The sequence below is a fragment of the Bos javanicus genome, chromosome 19 (assembly GCF_032452875.1).
Source record: "Bos javanicus breed banteng chromosome 19, ARS-OSU_banteng_1.0, whole genome shotgun sequence".
NCBI lineage: Eukaryota > Metazoa > Chordata > Mammalia > Artiodactyla > Bovidae > Bos > Bos javanicus.
The window spans coordinates 49,682,153-49,703,836 of record NC_083886.1 but is presented as its reverse complement, the minus strand read 5'-3'; the positions used below and the strand labels follow the sequence as shown (position 1 = coordinate 49,703,836).

Sequence of the window (21,684 nt, the reverse complement as noted above, 5' to 3'; positions counted from 1 at the left end):
GGACAGAACCCTGGTCTGTGGTAATAATAAGACCACCCCCCACCGCCCCAGGGCACATGGCCCTTCCAGCACTCCGATCTCTCCCTTGGCCTAGGCCCTGCTGACCACCCACCCGGTCCCTCCCTGAAGCCGGGGATACATCTGCACCCACAGTTCCCATGGCACTGGTGGGTGGGGGTCGGGCACGGCTCTGCTGGGATGGAGAAGAGAAAAGAGACCCCCCATCAGAGTTCCTGGGGTGGCCTCAGCAATTTCACCCACAGGTCTCCCACACCACCCCTGGCCCCTGGCTCCCTCTTCCAACCCCAGGGCAAGGCCCTGACAGCACCCAGACCCCCAGCCTCACTGAGCTCCCCTTTCTCAGATGCTGGATGGTGGTGCTGAACCTCAGTCGAGTCCTGCAAGCAGGGCTGGTGTAGGTGAGGGGGAAGGAGAGGGCCTGTCCCGGGGAGCAGGGGGCCCAGGGCAGGCAGCGGGCAGGGCAGGTAGTGTGGTGGAAACCCAGAGGGCCCTCCTCCTGCGGTTCCGTCTCCTCCTCCTGTTGACCCTCCAAGGAGAGCTGGGGGTTGTGCAAATGGAAGGGGACACAGTGTCAGACTCCCTGCCCCTCCTCCTGTCTGCGCTGTGCTCAGTCTCTTCAGTCGTGTCCGACTCCTTGCAACCCCATGGACTGTCGTCCGCCAGGGTTATCTGTCCAGGGATTCCCCAGGCAAGAATATGGAAGGGTTGCCATTCGCTCTTCTGGGGGATCTTCCTACCCAGTGATCGAACCCCAGCCTCCTGCATCTCCTGCATCGGCAGGTGGACCCTTTACCACTCGGCCACCGGGAAAGCCCTGTCTTGGTCTCAGACACATACTCATTTGTGTCTTTCCTAAGCCAGGACTTTCAGTGGCAGGCGCTGAGGGGCAAGCCTGTGAGAGCAAAACCTCTGCTTGGGGGTGAGCCCAGCTGGCTGCCTAGCACCAGCTCTGAAACTCTGCCTCTTGGTACAAAGCTACTCTGCCAGGGGAGGGTTTTTTTAATTGTTAGGTGAAGTGGCAGATGTGAAAAGATCTCAGAACACAATCGTTCTTAGTTGTAAGTAGAAGAGTTTGGTGGTTGGGGATTCGTATACAGGGAAGACCCTGCTCCCTGATGCTGACAAGCCTCCTGCAGGGGTTCAGAGGTTGATTCATCCTGGATCTGTCTCATTCATCCAAGGCTCCCAGGAGCACAGAAACCACACATCAAAAAAAAAAAAAAAAGAAAAAAAAAGAGTGCAGAGGGAATTTCCTGCTGGTCCAGTGATGAGTAGCAGTTTCGCTGCTGTGACCCGAGCTCACTTCCTGGTTGAGGAACTAAGATCCCCACCAGGGAGGCTTCAGCTTGTGTGGCCTCCACTGTCTTGGTCCCTTGAATGCATGCGTGCATGCTCAGTCACGTCTGACTATTTGGGACCCCATGCACTATACCCCGCCAGACTCCTCTGTCCTTGGGATTTCCCAGGCAAGAACACTGGAGTGGGGTGTCTTTTCATTCTCCAGGGGATCTTCCCGACTCAGGAATCGGCCCCGACATTGGCAGGCGGATCCTTAAACAATGAGCCACCTGGGAAGCCCCGGTATATATTTACCGGGATTTAAAACAAGAGGTAATAAACAGAAAGTGATGTTACTGTGAGGTCAGAGCTGAGACAGGAAGCACGTGACTTCTGAGAAGGGAAATCAGTCCAAAACCAGGCAACACTTGTTGAACCAGCAGCAGCCCAGGGAACAACAGCTGCTGGAAGCTGGACCTCAGCCACCCTGTTTACCCATCAGGGCATCACCCGTTTGCTGATACAGGTAGGTGTTGCTCCCTGCTTCCCTCTTGGCAGAGTGGATAGGGCTTGGGATAGACTGTCAATCAACACTTGAGTTCTTGTGCTTTCTCTCCCTGTCTCCCATAAGCCCAGGGGCTGCAGTTGCTACAAAATTTCCTCCGGCTCCTTGGTCGTTGCATGAGGAGCTCAGCCAGACATCTCTCGAGTCCAACAGCCTATTGCTTTGTGGTTATTTTCTCTTTTTGTCCCTTCTCTTCCTCCACTGCTCTGTCAAGCACACAACTGACTTAGAAGCCTGGGGCTGCCTTCCCGCCATGGCCCACGTGGGTCCAGGTCATCTGGACTGAGCTCAGAGCTGATGCTTAGGGGACAAGTACAGTCCCCAGCCTCTTGGGGTCACACCCAAGGTTCCTGATGAATCCCATTCAATGAAGTCCTACCTGGTTAGAAGGGACTTTTCCTACCCTGTGGCTCATAGTCTCAAGGAGCCTCTTCTTTCTAGATATGTGGGAATTTCTCTTTTCCCTTTGTATTCTTTTTGTAAAATTTACTATGTGACACATAATGAACACATCTATGTAACATGCATGTGTATTGCACAGTAAGATAATGTAACAATCAGCCCTGAACCCAACACTCAACCCAAGGACGAACTACCACTAAACTTTCCATCTACCTACTGTGCTACTCACCTCCCACCCAGACATAAATAACCACCCTCCCAAAGTCCCTTTTTATTGTTCTCTTGATTCTTTCTTTAATTTAGTGCTTTATCACATATGCATTTATTTTCATTTGATGTAATAGTTCTATAACATAAACTGTGTGCCAGCTACTGTTTTGAATACTTGTTAATATTGTCATTTAATTAGTTTAATCCACACACTATGCCCATAAGGAATGTGCTATGGTTAATCCCATTTTACAGAAGAGAAAACTGAGGCACACAGAGATTAAAGGGACATGTTCGGGGTCATACAGATAGTAAGCAGGGGACAGGTCTTCTGGGTCTTAGTGCAAGAGTTTCTCTAGGGCATATATCTAAGGGTGGAATTGTGGGTTATACTATTCAGCATTAGAAGATAATGCCTGATTATTTCTCAGAGAACTAAAATAGACTCTCACCAGCAATATACGAGTTCCTATAGACCCACAGCCTCTCCAACAATTGGTGTGGTCGACTTTCTTTTTGTGTGTGTGTGTGTGTGGTCGACTTTCTTAACTTCTGCCAATCTAGTAGATATAAAGTGGTTCCTCATTGTGGTTTTAATTTCCCTTGCTCTTACTGAGTAAAAGCATCATTAGTTGAGACATTTTGTTTTCTTTGAAATGTTCGTCATGTCTTTAATATACTCAAAATTCTCAGTTGTTTTTTCTAGCAGTGGTGATCTTGAGGTCTCGCTTAGGAAATCCTCCCTTTCCCCAAGGATATAAACATACTCTCCTATAGTTTTTATAGATTTCCCTGGTGGCTCAGCAGGTAAAGAATTTGCCTGCAACACAAGATCCACTGCAGGAGCCAAGGGGTTGACCCCTGGGTCAGGAAGATCTCCTGAAGTAGGAAATGGCAACCCACTCCAGTATTCTCGCCTGGGAAATCCCATGGACAGTGGAGCCTGGCAGTCTGCAGTCCACTGGGTCACAGAGTTGGACACGACTGAGTGACTAAGTATATATTTTCTTATAAAAGTTTTTAAAGTGTTCTTTTACATGTAAATCTTTAAATTAGATAGAATTGATTTCTTCATTCCAGGCGAGGAATGAAGGGATACATCCCTCCCAATGAAGGGAGCAATGTAGGGATAAGTTTCCCATCTTTTTTCTCCACATAGTTGACCAGTTGATCAAGCATCATTCATTTTTATCTCCTTCTCCACCCAGTGATGTCCAGGGCCACGTTTGTCAGGTGTGAGTTTCACACAAGACTATTTCTGGGCACTTTACCGTTCCACTGGTTAATTTGCCTGCATCTACACTAAAATTATATTTTATAGTAAGTCTTCATATCTAGTAGCGCAAATCCCCTCATTTTATTCTTCTTTAGGGGTGTCTTGGTCCTTTTGTTCTTTCCATTATAAGGTTTAGAATCATCTTTTGTTTTCCATGAAATCCCTTATTGGGATCTATTAGAATTGCATTAAATCTGTAGGAAGAAAATTGTCCTCATTATAATATTGAATCCCTTAGTCACAAACATGGGCGGGTTCTACATTTATTTAAATTGTGTTCAATGTCTTTCAATTGTGTTTTAGAACTTTCTGACTCTAAGTCTTATATTCTGCTATCTTTTTGTTTCTGTATATGTATCACTTCTATCTTTTTGCTGCTGTAATATAGTGTGCTTTTAAGATTACTTTTCTTTCCTGGATGCTCTGTGCAACATGCAGAACTTCCCTGACCAGGGATCAAACCTGTGGCCCCTGGAGTGTAAGTGCAGAGTCTTAACCACTGGACCACCAGGGAAGTCCTAAATTACATTTTTGTATGTTCCTGTTCTATACAAAAGCAATTTCTTTTTGGATATTGATCTTACAGCTAGCTGTCTTGCTAGAATCTCTGATTATTTTGAATCATTCATTTGAATGTTCTATCTAAGGAACCACATTATATGAAAGAACTGATGATTTTGCTCTTTTCTCATCCCTAGTCCTTTAATTTCTTTTTCTTGTCTTACTATATTCTCTAGGACATCTGGTAAAAATGTCAACATAGAAGCAAAGATAGTGGGCATCCTTGTTTGGGTCCAGATTTTAAACGAATTACTCTGAAGATGTACTCATTAAAAAGATAATACAGATGTTAAAAAAATAATAGTACACATGCAAACTTTTTCTAAGTTTCCTTTATCATGTTAAGGATATTTCCTTCTAGTCTGCTAAGAGGTTTTATCATGAAAGAATATTGAATGTCATCATTTTTTTTCTAGATCTGTTAAGATGATCATACGTTTTTTCTTCTTAAATCTGTAACAAAAGATTTTAGTTTGGACTCCTTCAGAGTAGAGCCTGCAACAAGGACTTCAGTTCAGGTAGATTACTGAATTATTGAGGCCAGGAAGTAGGGAGTGAAGGAAGAAGACTGAACCAGGGGAGAGAAAGCCAATAGAAGATGCATAACTGGTGTTGCAGGTGTAAGCAAAGGGAGTTCAAGCCTTTCAGAATCTCTGATAGGTCTACAGGATGCTGGCTAGAACTGCCTCCCCAAAAGAAAGAGGCTGGACCATGTTTCTCCTAGCTCTTGGCCTCTCCTTGATTGAGGGTTTCATGTTAGGGAACCTGACACTCCTAGGCTTCTAAGAAACACTAACAGGTATCTAAGTGACTCCTAAAGCATTGAAGAAGACCCTGAGGCAAAAAAGCAAAAAGGAAACATGGTATAAACTTGAGGTGGGGTCATGGAACATAAGGTGAGTCTCAGGTTGCAGGAAATTTTCTGCTGTAAATACAGAGGATTTCAGAGCAGGGCAGAAGTATCGTGACATAAAGCACCAAAGTTTACTATTCCCGACAATAATAAATGACATTTGCAGCTTTCTCTTCTATTGTGCGACCAGCTTTTCATAGCTAAGCCTAACTTGGATATGATGTCTAATATTTTTAACACATGGCTAGATTTGGTCTGTTTGTGTTTTTATTTTGCATTTGTATTCATGAGTGACACTGGCTTGTAAGTTTTCTATTTCATCCTATTCTTGTCTCATTTTGGCATTAAGGTTCCACTGGCCTCTTAGACAGCGTGTTCCTGCTATTTTCATTCTCAGAGAGAGTTTTTGTAAGATTAAAATTATCCCTACTTAAACTTCTGTAATGGTATCTAGACTTGATATTTCCTTTGTGGGGAGATTTCAAATTATGGATGTAATTTCTATAATAGTTGGACAACTGTTCCAGCTTTTTATTTCTTCTTCAATCAAGTTAGGTACTTTTTGCGTGTCTGCAAAGAGTCGGACACGACTGAGCGACTGAACTGAACTGACTTTTTCTAAGACTTATTCTACTTGGTTTCATATTTCTTGGCATAAATGATTTATAAGTTTTTAATTTTTGTAAGTTTTGAATTTTTAAGCTTATTGAAGATTTGCAATGTTGTGTAAATTAAATTTTCATTTATGGTAAAATACACCTAACACAAAATACACCACATAACTCTTTTTCAATGTACATTTGGTTGGGTTACATTCACATTGTTTCACGATGGATCTCAAAACTTAATTTTATCTCACAAAACTGAAAGTCTATACCCATTAAACAAACAACTCACCATTTCCCCCTGCCCCCAGGCCCTGGCAACCACTGTTCTGCTTTCTGTTTCTATGAATCTATAGTCTTCTTCTTTTGTGAATTGCAAGATACATTACTTTATATTTTTAGAGTGGCTTATAATATACAGTATTATGTAACCCTCAGGTGTTCTACACAGGGCTTTGGTATTTGCCTACATTATGCAATTATCACCACAACAAGTCTAGTGTCCACCTGCTTCCATACAAAGTTATTCCAGTATTACTGACCATATTCCTCATGCTGTGTTACATCCCTGTGGCTTACTCTGTAATTGGTGCTTTGCCCCTCTTAATCCCATTCATCTATTTTGGACCCTGCTCGGCCCCTTCGCCTCCAACAACCACCCCTTTATTCTCTATATGTAGGAGCCTGGTTCTGGTTTTGTTTGTTTTGTTTTTCAGATTCTGCATATGTGTGAGATCACATGGTGTTTGTCTTTCTCTGTCTGAGTCACTGCACTTGGCATAATACCCTCTAGGTCTGTCCGTGTTGTCGAAAATGGCAAGATTTCATTCTTTATGGCTGAATAATATTCCGTTGTGTATTATACCAAACCCATCTTTACTCATGCATCTATGGATGAACATTCAGGAGGCTTTCACACGTTGGCTACTGGAAATGATGCCACAGTGGACAGTGGTGCACATGTATGTTGTCGAATTAGTGCTTTTGTTTTCTTCAGGAGGATACCCAGAAGTGAAATTGCTGGATCATACGGCAGTTCTATTTCTAAATTTTGAGGCACCCCTACACGTTTCTCCACAGCATTCGCACCAATTTACAATCCCACCAGGAGGACACGAGGGCTCCCTTTTCTCCACACCCTTGCCAATGTTTTTATTTGTTGTCTTTGATGATAACCATTCTGACAGTGGTGGGGTGATGTCTCATTGTGGCTTTGATGTGCCTTTCTCTCATGATGAATGATGCTGAGCATCTTTTCACATTTGCTTCATTATTCATAATAGAGAGATGTTGTATTAAAACTTCTTGCTATGATGATGGTTTTATCTCTTTGTTGTTCCTTCAAGCTAAGTGCTTACAAGTTTACAACAATTATAATTTCTGCATGAATTGACCGTTTAATCTAGGTACTCATTGTATCCCTAATAAATATTTTTTGTCTTAAAATTCCTTCTTCTTTGATATGAATAAACCTTTCCCGGCTTTTCTTTTGGTTAGCTTTTGCCTGGTATATCTTTTTTCATTCTTCGACTGTCAACCATTCCACACTCTTACTCATTAGATGTGTCTCATAAACAATGTAGAACTGGGTTTTGTGTTTAAATATCTTTTAAAGTGTAATCTGAGGAACGTCCCTGGTGGTCCAGTGGCTAAGACTTCCAGCTCCAATGCATGGGGCCTGGGTTCCATCCCTGGTCAGGGAACTAGATCCCGCATGCCAGAACTAAGACTTGGTGCAGCCAAGTAAATACATATTTTACAAATGTAATTTGAGATAAACATTTAGAAATGACCGAGTAAATGACTTCCTCTAAACTTGCTAAAAATTGAGTTTAAAAACCTGCAGTTTCTTTATTTTTGGCTATGCCACGCACATATGGAACACCCATATGGAATGTTAGTTCCCCAGACCAGGGATCAAACACTTGGAAGCAGAGTCTTAACAACTGGAACGCCAGGGAAGTCATAAAAGCCTGCATTTGCAACAACCATCCATGGCTGACAAGCATCCTGACCCAGAAGGCTGCCCTCCAGGGTGGTGTGTTTGAGCTATTTTTCTGTCGTTGTTCCGTCTCTAAGTCGTGTCGACTCTTTCAACCCCATGGACTGTAACACACCAGCTCCTCTGGCCTCTACTACCCCCATTTTTTTAGTAGACTTCTTTTTAGAAGAGCAGTTTTAGGCTTAGAGCAAAACTTAGGGGAAGTAGAGACTTGCCACATACCTCCTGTCCCCACACATGCACAGCCTCTCCTGTTACCAACATCCCCCACCAGAGTGGTCCATTTCTCATGACTGATGAACCTGCATTGACACGTCATTATCACCCAAAGATCATAGTTGACATTACAGTTCAGTCTTGGTGTGTACATTCTGTGGGTTTGGGCAAGTGTGTGCTGACACATATGCACCATTGTAGTAGCAAACAGAGCAGCTTCTCCATCCTAAAGTCCTCTCTGCTCTTTCAGTCCATGTCTCCCTCCCTTTAATCCCTGGCAACCACCAATTCTCCAACCAACCACTCCTCATTCCTAAATTCTCACCGCAGTTCTATCACCTAATATCGTTGTGATTTAGGCAAGTTATTAATTCACCTGAGCCCTGAACTTCCTCAGATGCACAATCAACATTGCTAGATTTGGTGTGATAATGAGACGATATATTAAACCTTAAATTAGTCCCTAACAGAGAATTGGCATCAGTGAAATGTTGGTTTCCTTTTCCTTCCTCCTTGAATTAGTAACATGAAATCACATTTAGCTAAGAAAACAGACAAGAAAGTGCCTGGGGACCGTGTGCATCACCAGAAATCTAAAAGGGGAGGGGCAGAGGACAGGGGAGAATGTCCAGCTATTGCCTCCCAAACCTTCTTTCCAACTTGGAAAATCCCTCCCTTGTTGACACCAAAAAAGTGTCCTGTGGGATTCAGGGCTCTCAGATTTGGGGCTTGTAGCGGTAAATGCCCCGTGTGCACACGCATCACACACACATGAGCCCCGTGTGCCCGCCTCACCCCTGATGGCAGCGTGCCAGGAGGACTAGGTATGTCCCGCTTATCAGCTGACTCCTGGCTTCCTCTGCCCAGCTTCTTGCAGACCTGTGGCCCTAGGAGCTGGCCTTCCATATGGCCTCCCCAAGACCACTCAGATAATGAGAGGAAATACAGTCATCAGCTTACAGAAGGCTGGGGGTTCAGGACTGCAACTGCAAGTCCTCCCCGCTGCCTGCCTGACCGGAGCCCTTCACCTCTCTGCAGGCAGTCCTCAGCTGTTTCCTGTGAGCCTGTGGACGCCACCCAAGATGTCCCCTTTTGGTGGCTGGGGAGCGCTCGCAGCCTTTCTCACCCTGCTCTGCTGCCGAGGTGAGCCTGGGGGTCCAGACTGGGTGTGTTCCCGCCAGAGGTTAGGGCGCCTGTTCTCCTGGTGCTGTGTGGAAAAGGGGGTCCTGGTCCCGCAGTCGCTGAGGCTTTGAGCACAGCGGCTGCTCACCACGGGTGTGGGATGCTATGCAAGCCTGGTTTCACCATGACTCCATGACCCCGGGGCGGCAGATGGGGGACCTGGCCTTCACACTTTGGGTTGAAGAGTCCCCATAACTTCAGGGTGTTTGGATGTGGCAGGTCGTGGAGACTGATGGGAGACCAAGGAGGCTGGGGCTCAAGGGAAAGTAAGGGAACGTCCCAGCAGGTCTTCAGAGGTGGCCAGTGGACAGCAGAGGTCAATGGAAGGCATCGTCTTCTGCTGACCATCAAAGTGCAAACAAAGCCCCTTCTGGGTGGCCCAGGGGACAGGGAAGGAGAATGCCTCCAGGTGTGAGCACTCTTTTTTTGAAAACCTGTCAGGTGCCTTCATGACGACCATGCAGGAAAGGGATTACTAGCCCATTTGACAGATGGAGAAACTGAGGCTCAGAAAAGGAAAGCACTTTGCCCAAGGCCACAGAGCTGGCAAACTCGGGATTCAAAGGCAGCTCTCTCTCTCTCCCTAGACAACCTTTCTCTTTCCCCAGCTGAGGGCTAGATGTGGGTGTGTGGGTGTGGTGGGAACACAGGACAGAGCACAGGCCCAGCTGGCCGAGATCAGTTCCGATTCTTGGCCTTCTTCCTCACTGGGCTCCAGCCATCCTGGTGTCTTCTCCACCAGGATTTTGGCGCTGCTGGTTTTCTGCCCTAGCAGACACTGGCAGATAAGCTCCCCCCATTTCCTTCCTCCTTTCCTCAAATGTCACTGTTTCCATGAAACCTGTCCTGACCACAGTATTTAAGGCAGCAGCCCCACCCCACTCCCTATTTCCTGTCTGGGGCACTACCCACCAATTGACAGGCTGGCTAGTTCGCTTGTTGGTTACTCTGTGTCCTTCGCAGCAGCAGGAGCTCCACAAGGGCAACCTTTGAATTTCTTCCGTCTCTGATGGCTCCCCAGAGCCTAGAACAGTGCCTGCTACACAGCTAGTATTCCACAAGGATTTGCAGAAGAGAGGGAAGGAGTGAGGGAGGAGCTGAACTCATGGACATGGGGCCTGAGGGGACACGATCCACTCCAGGTCAGGGAGGCCTTCAGAGCAGGGGTAATTTGGCTGGGGGGCGAGTTCGAATATAATCTCAATGGGGATAGAAGATGTGCATGAGGAAGACTCACCTGGAGGGGACAAGCTGGAAGAGCAGTCAGGGGCAGGGAGACAGCTAGGGAGCATCCCCCTTGGTCTAGACCAGAGGCAGTAATGTCTGAACAGAGGGAGGAGCAGAAGGGACCCATTGATGAGACTGCGCATCGTGGGCAGCCCCGCCAGGCAGGGCAGCAGGGGTGTCTGCTGAGCAGTGTTTTGTGTCCTTCCAGGGTCTGGTGAGAAGGCGTTCGAGGGCCCAGAGCACCTGATGGTGGGGTCTGGAGAGGTTCAAGTGATTAATTGCACTGCCAGTTGCACAGACCCCAAGAGCCTTGTTCTAGAGACACACCTAAACAAGACTCTCCTGGAGAGCCAGGCTCAGTGGAAGCTGTTCAAGGTCTACAACATCTCCAAGGATGAGCAGCTCCTGTGCAGTTTCACCTGCGCCGGAAAGCAGGAGATGAAAGTTTTCAACATCACCGTGTTTTGTGAGTGTCGCCCACGGGGCCCTGCTCCCCGAGGCCGGAGCCTGTGTCTGCAAACCCACAATGAGCTGCTCTGTCACTGCTCCTGGGCACTCTCCTATGGCCTGCACCTCCCTGGGCTTCTGGATCCAGGCACAGGCTCAGAATCTGCTCACACCCTCCCCTGGCCTCCTCGAACCCTGCCAGCAACTGGGATTTTGAGATTTGCTCAGAAGCAGACAATCCAAGCAGGTTTAGACAAACCTAAAAGTCGTTTCCCTCTGTCTCCTCCCAGCTGGGGAGCAACCCATCACCAGAACACCCCACATGCCCTGACAAGCAACAGGGACTGCATCAGGAGGGCTGGCACACTCTCCAGTAACCCATTCACCTCCTGGAGAGAAGGTCGTGGTCTTATCTTCCCCTGAGGGCCCTTTCCAAATGTGTGACCATCACACACACACACCTGTCCATGGGCCACAGAGACCATGGAGAGACCAAGGTTCTCCTGGAAGCTCGGCACCCAGGGTATCGCTCAGGACTGTCATCAGTGGACAAATGAGGAGAAAGATGTCCTAAATCTACATTATCCTGGGGTAATGGGGGCTAGGTATTCCAGTTCAAAATGAACCCAGGGAGATGTCTTGGTTGTCCACTGGCTAAGACTGTGCACTCCCAATGGAGGGGACCCAGGTTTGGTCCCTGGTCAGGGAACTAGATCCCACATACCACAACTAAGACCTGGCACAACCAAAGAAATAAATCTTGGATTTAAAAAAAAAAAAAAAGGAAACTCAGGGAACCATGGAGTTTAATATCTAAGGGATAGCAATAGTTTTAAACCTGATCCTGAAAACCAAGGCAGCTCTGACTCTTGCCTCCGCCCCTGAACACCCTCACAATTCATGGCCCCATTCCAGTGAGTACTCCCTTCTAAGTCTCTCTCAACAAAACCATCCAACTGTTTAATTTTTGAAATTTCTATTGAATTTATGGAGAGGAAAGAGACACAGCCAAAACTTTTATCTCTCTAGTTGACTGAACTGATTCTGAACCTTTTCTTTGGAGACACCAGGGCACCTCCTTTCTTGTCCGTTGCAGAAGTCATCAGGTCCCTGAAACTACCACCCAGGACATCGTTCACCCTGAACTGCTTCCTCCGTCCAGCCCCAGCCCACTTCCTGAGAACACCGTGGTCACAGGGGATGGTCTGGGCTGGGTGGGGCCTGCCCGAGCTGCACCCCCATCCTGAGCAGACCTCCCTTCCGCTTTCCTGCAGACCCTCCAAAGCAAGTGCTGCTGACGCTGTCGCACACCTCAGTGGCCGTAGGGACACTGTTCACCATCGAGTGCAGGGTCCCCGCCGTGGCACCCCTCGAAGGCCTCACTGTCACCCTGCTCCGTGGTACTGAGATCTTGTACAATCAGACCTTTGTGGGGACAGCACGTTTCCCCCGAGATGCCGTGGTCACCCACCACACCACAGCTCACAGGGAAGACGGCCTCCATAACTTCTGGTGCGAGGCCTGGATGGACCTGCGCTCTCGTGGCGGTGGCCTTGTCCACAGAGTCTCAGATCCCCAGAGGCTTGAAGTCAAAGGTGAGGGGGAGCCCACAGATCAGGAGCGGGGACATTTGGTTTCAGCCCTTCAGGGGAAGAAAACGCCTTCGCCCCACTCTCTGCCAGCTCAGGGGAGGCACTCGGGGAAACGGCACTTGATCCCTGGGGTTACCTGGAGCTCCTGGCGAGTTCCAGCTTGGACCCTGACTAGTTGCTTGGTCATGAGTGAGTTGGGTGACCTTAACCAAGTGAAGCTCGTCTCTCTGGCCTTGACCCCTCCCTGCAATGATAAATTTGACCTGTCTGACCCCTAAGGTCCCCTGGAGTCCCACTTCTGTGACCCTAGATGGCCAGGATCCTCTTTGTCTTCAGAGAGTTTGGCCAAAGCTCCCTCATCTCTGCCCAGGGAGGGGCTTGGCATGGACCACGCCACAGCGCAGACCATGAGGTCTGGCAGTGCATGGCAAGGGGACCATCTGAGTCCATCTGCCCTCACGGTCTCACAGAGGCCGGCTGGTGGCCCAGACCCTGTCCTCCTTCCCTCCAGTGATAACACCATTTGCCACTCATCCCTGCAATGCAGAGTGACAGCAGGCTGCCCAGGGGTGGGTGGGTGGGTGACGGGTAGACAGCTGCCCCTCTGGAGCCTGGCACCTGGGACCGGAGGACTTCTGTGACCTCTACCCCTTCTCTCCCCAGAGCCCGAGCCCAGCAACCAGATGGTGATCATGGTGACCGTGATAGTGCTGCTGCTCTTGTTTGTGACATTCGTCCCCCTGTGCTTATACAAACAATGGCAGAGAACTAACACGTGAGTGCAAGCCACTTAGAAGAAGCTGAGACAGAGCCACCAGGCACAGCCTATGTGAGCAGCGTGGCCACTGTCATGGCGGCCACTGGAACTCACTGTGGCTCCTTAGGGTGCGGTCCAGGCCTGGCTGAGGGACCATGTGAAGCAGCCTGAATACAAACACCTGGACTTAACCCCATGCCTTCGTGTCTCCCCCTGGGATTGGCCAGGAAGGGGAGCCACCAGGCCTGGCTGAACTTCTGTCTCCAAATGTCTCCTCAGCCTCCCTCCGCCCTCTCCTTCAGAGGTCTTCCTGAGCCCCAGCAAACCCAGGCCCTGGTGTGCCCCCAGGCCGGCCCGCCTGAGCACTAGGCACCCAGCCTCATGGGACCCTGAGTGACTTCCTCCTAAGGGAGGGTGGGGAGACCCGCCCTGGCACAGGGGGGCAGAGAGACACTCCGTTCCCACGTGGCCCTCCAGGACACGGCTCTGACTTCTCTCTTCTGCCAACAGAGCCAGCATCCAGGGGTGAGTGTGGGGGCCCCAGTGGCTTGGCTCCGGGATCCTCCCGCCAGGCCGCCCCCACCACTCTACAGATGATTTCAGAGGAGGGCAGAAGTACTGTGACATAAAGCACCAAAGTTTATTATTCCCAACAATAATAAATGACATTTGCAGCTTTCTCTTCTATCCTGCGACCAACTTTTCGTAGCTAAGCCTAACGTGGATATGAAGTCTAATATTTTTAACACATGGCTAGATTTGGTCTGTTTGTATTTTTCTTATTTTGCATTTGTAATCATGAGTGACACTAGCTTCTAATTTTTCTATTTCATCCTATTCTTGTCTCATTTTGGTATTAAGGTTCCACTGGCCTCTTAGAGCGTGTTCCTGCTATTTTCATTCTCAGAAAGAGTTTTTGTAAGATTAGAATTATTCCTACTTGAACTTCTGTAATGCTATCTAGACTTGATATTTTCTTTGTGGGGAGATTTCAAATTATGGACGTAATTTCTATAATAGTTGGACAACTGTTCAGGCTTTTTATTTCTTCTTCAATCAAGTTAGGTACTTTTTGGGTGTCCACAAAGAGTTGGACACGACCGAGCAACTCAACTGAACTGACTTTTTCCTAGACTTGGTCTACGTGGTTTCATATTTCTTGGCATAAATGATTTATAAGTTTTTAATTTTTGTACGTTTTAAATTTTTAAGTTTATTGAAGATTTACTGCTGCTGCTGCTGCTGCTGCTAAGTCGCTTCAGTAGTGTCTGACTCTGTGCGACCCCACAGAGGGCAGCCGACCAGGCTCCCCCGCCCCAGATTTGCAATGTTGTGTAAATTAATTTTCAATTGTGGTAAAATACACCCAACACAAAATGCACCACTTAACTGTTTTTAAATGTACATTTGGTTGGGTTACATTCACATTGTTTCACGATGGATCTCAAAACTTTTTTTTTTTAGTATTTTTTTATTTTATTATTATTTTTTTAAATTTTATTTTATTTTTAAACTATACATAATTGTATTAGTTTTGCAAATATCAAAATGAATCCGCCACAGGTATACATGTGTTCACCATCCTGAACCCTCCTCCCTCCTCCCTCCCCATACCATCCCTCTGGGTCATCCCAGTGCACTAGCCCTCAAAACTTTTTTATCTCACAAAACTGAAAGTCTATACCATTAAACAAACAACTCACCATTTCCCCCTGCCCCCAGGCCCTGGCAACCACTGTTCTGCTTTCTGTTTCTATGAATCTATAGTCTTCTTCTTTTGTGATTGCAAGATACATTTCTTCATATTTTTAGACTGGTTCATAATATACAGTATTATGTAACCTTCAGGTGTTCTACACAGGGGTTTGGTATTTGCCTACATTATGCAATTATCACCACAGTAAGTCTAGTGTCCACCTGCTTCCATACAAAGTTATTCTGGTGTTACTGACCATATTCCTCATGCTGTGTTACATCCCTGTGGCTTACTCTGTAATTGGTGCTTTGCTCCTCTTAAGCCCATTCATCTATTTTGGACCCTGCTCGGCCCCTTGCCTCCAGCAACCACCCATTTGTTCTCTATATGTAGGAGCCTGGCTTTGGTTTTGTTTGTTTTGTTTTTCAGATTCTGCATATATGTGAAATCACATGGTATTTGTCTTTCTCTGTCTGAGTCATTGCACTTGGCATAATACCCTCTACGTCTGTCCGTGTTGTCGAAAATGGCAAGATTTCATTCTTTATGGCTGAATAATATTCCGTTGTGTATTATACCAAACCCATCTTTATTCATGCATCTATGGATGAACATTCAGGAGGCTTTCACACGTTGGCTACTGGAAATGATGCCACAGTGGACAGTGGTGCACATGTATGTCGTCGAATTAGTGCTTTTGTTTTCTTCAGGAGGATAGCCAGAAGTGAAATGGCTGGATCATACGGCAGTTCTGTTTTTAATTTTTGAGGCACCCCTACACGTTTCTCCACAGCATTTACACCAATTTACAATCCCACCAGGAGGACACAAGGGCTCCCTTTTCTCCACACCCTTGCCAATGTTTTTATTTGTTGTCTTTGATGATAACCATTCTGACAGTGGTGGGGTGATGTCTCATTGTGGCTTTGATGTGCCTTTCCCTCCTGATGAATGATGCTGAGCATCTTTTCATGTTTGCTTCATTATTCATAATAGAGAGATGTTGTATTAAAATTTCTTGCTATGATGATGGTTTTATCTCTTTGTTGTTCCTTCAAGCTAAGTGCTTACAAGTTTACAACAGTTATAATTTCTGTATGAATTGACCGTTTAATCTAGGTACTCATTGTATCCCTGATAAATATTTTTTGTCTTAAAATTCCTTCTTCTTTGATATGAATAGACCTTTCCTGGCTTTTCTTTTGGTTAGCTTTTGCCTGGTATATCTTTTTTCATTCTTCGACTGTCAACCATTCGACACTCTTACTCACTAGATGTGTCTCATAAACAATGTAGAACTGGGTTTTGTGTTTAAATATTCCTAAAGGGTAATCCGAGGAACTTCCCTGGTGGTCCAGTGGCTAAGACTTCCAGCTCCAACGCATGGGGTCTGGGTTCCATCGCTGGTCAGGGAACTAGATCCCGCATGCCAGAACTAAGACTTGGTGCAGCCAAGTAAATACATGTATATTTTTAAAATGTAATCTGACATGAGAATTTAGAAAGCACTGAGACCATGACTTCCTCTAAAGCTGCTAAAAACTGAGTTTAAAAACCTGCAGGTTCTTTATTTTTGCCTATGCCACCTGCATATGTAATGCCCATATGGACTGTTAGTTCCCCAGACCAGGGATCAAACACTTGGAAGCAGAGTCTTAACAACTGGACCACCAGGGAAGTCATAAAGGCCTGCATTTGCAACAACCATCCATGGCTGACAAGCATCCTGACCCAGAAGGCTGCCTTCCAAGGCAGTGTGTTTGAGCTATTTTTCTGTCGTTGTTCCGTCTCTAAGTCATGTCGACTCTTTCAACCCCATGGACTGTAGCACACCAGCTCCTCTGTCCTCCACTCTCTCCATTTTTTTTTAGTAGACTTCTTTTTAGAAGAGCAGTTTTAGGCTTAGAGCAAAACTTAGGGGAAATAGAGACTTGCCACATACCTCTTGTCACCACACATGCACAGCCTCTCCTGTTACCAACATCCCCCACCAGAGTGGTCCATTTCTCATGACTGATGAGCCTGCATTGACACGTCATTATCACCCAAATATCATAGTTGACATTACGGTTCAGTCTTGGTGTGTACATTCTGTGGGTTTGGGCAAGTGTGTGCTGACACATAGGCACCATTGTAGTAGCAAACAGAGCGGCTTTTCCGTCCTAAAGTCCTCTCTGCTCTTTCAGTCCATGTCTCCCTCCCTTTAATTCCTGGCAACCACCAATTCTCCAACCAACCACTCCTCATTCCTAAATTCTCACTGCCGTTCCATCACCTAATATCGTTTGATTTAGGCAAGTTATTAATTCACCTGAGCCCTGAACTTCCTCGAATGCACAATCAACATTGGTAGATTTGGTGTGATAATGAGACGATGTATAAAACCATAACTTTGTCCCTAACAGAGAATAGGCATCAATTAAATGCTAGTTTCCTTTTCCTTCCTCCTTGAATTGGTAACGTGAAGTCACATTTAGCTAAGAAAAGAGACAAGAAAGTGCCTGGGGACCGTGTGCATCACCAGAAATGTAAAAGGGGAGGGGCAGAGGACAGGGGAGAATGTCCAGCTACGGCCTCCCAAACCCTCTTTCGAACTTGGAACATCGGTCCCTTTTGACACCAAAAAAGTGTCCTGTGGGATTCGGGGCTCCCCAGATTTGGGGCCCCGTGTGCACACACATCACACACACATGAGCCCCGGGTGCCCGCCCCACTCCTGAGGGCAGAGTACCAGGAGGACTAGGAATGTCCTGCTTATCAGCTGACTCCTGGCTTCCTCTGCCCAGCTTCTTGCAGACTTGTGGCCCTGGGAGATGGCCTTCCATGTGGCCTCCCCAGGATCACTCAGATAATGAGAGGAAATATGGTCATCAGCTTACAGAGGCTGGGGGTTCAGGACTGCAACTGTAAGTCCTCCCCGGCCGCCTGCCTGACCGGAGCCCTTCATCTCTCTGCAGGCAGTCCTCAGCTGTTCCCGGTGAGCCTGCAGAGGCCACCCGAGATGTCCTCTTTTGGTGGCCGGGGATCGCTCACAGCCTTTCTCGCCCTGCTCTGCTGCCAAGGTGAGCCTGGGGGTCCAGACTGGGTGTGTTCCCGCCAGAGGTTAGGTGTGGAGAAGGGGGTCCTGGTCCCGAAGTCTCTGAGGCTTTAGCACAGCGGCTGCCCACCATGGGTGTGGGATGCTATGCAAGCCTGGTTTCCCCATGACCCCATGACCCCGAGGCAGCAGATGGGGGACCTGGCCTTCACACCTGGGGCTGAACAGGCTCCATAACTTCAGGGTGTGTGGATGTGGCAGGTCGTGGAGACTGATGGGAGACCAAGGAGGCTGGGGCTCAAGGGAAAGTGAGGGCACGTCCCAGCGGGTCTTCAGAGGTGGCCCAGTGGACAGCAGAGGTCAGTGGAGGGCATCGTCTTCTGCTGACCATCAACGTGCAAACGAAGCCCCTTCTGGGTGGTCCAGGGGACGGGGAAGGAGAATGCCTCCAGGTGTGAGCACTCTGTTTTGGAAAACCTGTCAGGTGCCTTCATGACGACCATGCAGGAAAGGGATTACTAGCCCATTTGACAGATGGAGAAACTGAGGCTCAGAAAAGGAAAGCACTTTGCCCAAGGCCACAGAGCTGGCAAACTCGGGATTCAAAGGCAGCTCTCTCTCTCTCCCTAGAGAACCTTTCTCTTTCCCCAGCTGAGGGCTAGGTGGGGGCGTGAGGGTGTGGCGGGAACACAGGACAGAGCACAGGCCCAGCTGGCCGAGATCAGTTATGATTCTTGGCCTTCTTCCTCGCTGGGCTCCAGCCATCCTGGTGTCTTCTCCACCAGGGTCTTGGCGCTGCTAGTTTTCTGCCCTCTGCAGACACTGGCAACCAAGCTCCCCCATTTCCTTCCTCCTTTCCTCAAACGTCTGTTTCCATGAAACCTGTCCTGAGCACAGTATTTAACGTAGCAGCCCCACCCCACACCCTATTTCCCCTCTTGGGTGCTACCCACCAACTGGCAGGCTGGCTAGTTCGCTTGTTGGTTACTCTGTGTCCTTCACGGCAGTGCGAGCTCCACAAGGGCAAGCTTTGAAGAGCCTAGAACGGTGCCTGCCACACAGCTGGTATTATACAAGGATTTGCAGAAGAGAGGAAAGGAGTGAGGGGGAAGCTGAACTCATGGACATGGGGCCTGAGAGGACAAGCTTCCCTCCAGTTCAGGGAAGCTTTAGCAGAAAGGGGTCAATTGGGCTGGGGGGCGAGTTCGAATATACTCTGCATGGGGATAGAAGATGTGCATGAGGAAGACTCACCTGGAGGGGACAAGCTGGAAGAGCAGTCAGGGGCAGGGAGACAGCTAGGGCACCTCCCCGTTGGCCTAGACCAGAGGCAGTAATGTGTGATCAAGAGGGAGGAGCAGAAGAGACCCGTTGATGAGACTGCTAATCGTGGGCAGCCCCACCGGGCAGGGCAGCGGGAGTGTCTGCTGAGCAGTGTTTTCTGTCCTTCCAGGGTCTGGTGAGAAGGCGTTCGAGGGGCCAGAGCACCTGATGGTGGGGTCTGGAGAGTTTCAGGTGATTAATTGCACTGCCAGTTGCACAGACCCCAAGAGCCTTGTTCTAGAGACACACCTAAACAAGACACTCCTGGAGAGCCAGGCTCAGTGGAAGCTGTTCAAGGTCTACAACATCTCCAAGGATGAGCACCTCGTGTGCAGTTTCATCTGTGCCGGCAAGCAGGAGACGAAAGTTTTCAACATCACCGTGTTCTGTGAGTGTCTCCCACGGGGCCCTGCTCCCCGAGGCCGGAGCCTGTGTCTGCAAACCCACAACGAGCTGCTCTGTCACTGCTCCTGGGCACTCTCCTATGGCCTGCACTTCCCTGGGCTCCTGGGTCCAGGCCACAGGCTCAGAATCTGCTCACACCCTCCCCTGGCCTCCTAGATCCCTGCCAGCAATCAGGATTTTGAGTTTGCTCAGAAGTGAACTGTTGGGGGCCAGAGTGAGGTACTCCGCCCATGGCAAAGGTCATGAGGAAGGAGGCTCGACATACGCAAAGGCGGGATCGAGCCTCAGGAGTCCCCCTGGAAATCCTCGAGCGTCTACCCCCATAACCAGAGCCTGCCTACTTTACTACTTTGTGCTCACCTACATCTCTGACTTTACGGGGGGCTGTCCCCCACCACCTCTTTTGGAGAAGGAGTTAACCTAGAACTCCAGTTAATAATAATTCCTGGGCGTGATAAGAGTGTTTTAACCTACAAACTCCTCTGAAGGTTCTCTAGCCTGCCTGACAGGCTTGTCCGGCCACATGTGATTGCTCACAGCCTCCCAACCGTGAGAGGCACAAGATGCTTTAAACCTTCTAAAAACAGGTTCTTTAGAGAAGTTAGAAAACTATAAGTATAGTGGGCTAATTAGAAATTGTGTTGATGAAGGGTTTTTCATTTGTTGAGCCAATGTTTGTTGCTAAGTCTCCATATCCCCTGCCCTTACACACATTAATGAATATATAGAATTAACCTTTGATATTGATCACGTTAGACCTTAGGCTAAGTAAATTATTTCCTTAACTAAAACCCACTACACCCTCACCCTGTAGGAATGTAACTTTATTCTGTTTTGAGAATAATCAGCCCTGGAGAAATAAGTGTCCTGATTGACTGACCACTGTCACAAGGAGAGGGTCGTAAATTGTCAGCAGGCCCCCCTGGCCAGAAGATGATGTAACACCCCTAAGACCTCTGTATACATTTGTATGAAGCACCTGACTTTGATAAAAGTCAGGACTGCTGACCCCGAGTGACTTTTGCATAACATCTCAGTGTATAAAAGTAGACCATGGAAAATAAAGAATTGGGATCAGTTTCTCGAAATACTGGTCTCCCCATGTCGCTCTCTCTCTCACTCTGGTTGAGTCTCCATCTGGAGCGCGGAACCCACCATGCTTACTAATTATGCCTGGGCTTCTAAGATCCGACCGGGGAGGCCTCAGTGTCTCCTCTCCTTCGGGAGAACGGAAGGACGCCTGCGGCCTACGTAAGTGGTGCAAACTTCTTGTCTTGAAGTTTTATTGGTCTCCCGTTTAAACCAAGCTACTCAGCCTCTTTTCTCCACTGAATTTTCCTACTGAGCTATCCTCATCCTATTACTCTTTATATCTTTGATAAAATATTTAAATAAATAGGTCGCCGACGCCGTCCCCGCTTCGAATACCCTGGATCAGCCGGGGCAGGACCCCGGCAGGTGGCGCCCGTTTTAAACAAATCTAAAAATCCATTTCCAGAGTCTCCTCCCAGTAAGGGAGCACCCCCAATCACCAGAGTACCCCACATCCCATGACAAGAAACAGGGACCCCATCAGGAGGGCTGGCACACTCTCCAGTAACCTATTCACCTTCTGGAGAGAAGGTCATGGTCTATTCTTCCCCTGAGGGCTCTTTCCAAATGTGTGACCATCACACACACACACCTGGCCACCGGCCACAGAGACCATGGAGAGACCAGGGTTTTCCCAGAAGCTCGGACCCAGGGTATCACTCAGAACTGTCATCAGTGGACAAATGAGGAGAAAGATGTCCTAAATCTACCACATTATCCTGGGGCAATGGAGGCTAGGTATTCTAGTTCAAAAATGAACCCAGGGAGGTGTCCTGGTGGTCCAGTGGCTAAGACTATGCATTCCCAATTCAGTGGACCCGGTTTTGATCCCTGGTTGGAGAAGGCAATGGCACTCCACTCCAGTACTCTTGCCTGGAAAATCCCATGGATGGAGGCTGGTAGGCTCCAGTCTATGGGGTCACTAAGAGTCGGGCGG

General features: G+C 47.9%; 1 protein-coding gene and 1 non-coding gene across 2 annotated transcripts; one reads left to right on the top strand and one right to left on the bottom strand.

The window, feature by feature from the left end:
• Positions 1-396: 396 nt before the first annotated feature.
• On the top strand, positions 397-19,473 carry LOC133232649 (intercellular adhesion molecule 2-like). Its single transcript, XM_061392364.1, has 7 exons — positions 397-1,825; positions 9,028-9,132; positions 10,607-10,864; positions 12,120-12,440; positions 13,101-13,212; positions 17,848-17,952; positions 19,381-19,473. The coding sequence occupies exons 2-7, from the start codon at positions 9,072-9,074 to the stop codon at positions 19,388-19,390; spliced, it is 867 nt and encodes a 288-aa protein (XP_061248348.1). The 5' UTR covers positions 397-1,825; positions 9,028-9,071; the 3' UTR covers positions 19,391-19,473.
• TRNAV-UAC (transfer RNA valine (anticodon UAC)) lies at positions 4,194-4,266 on the bottom strand. Its single transcript has one exon. It is a non-coding gene; the product is annotated as a tRNA-Val (tRNA).
• Positions 19,474-21,684: the final 2,211 nt, after the last annotated feature.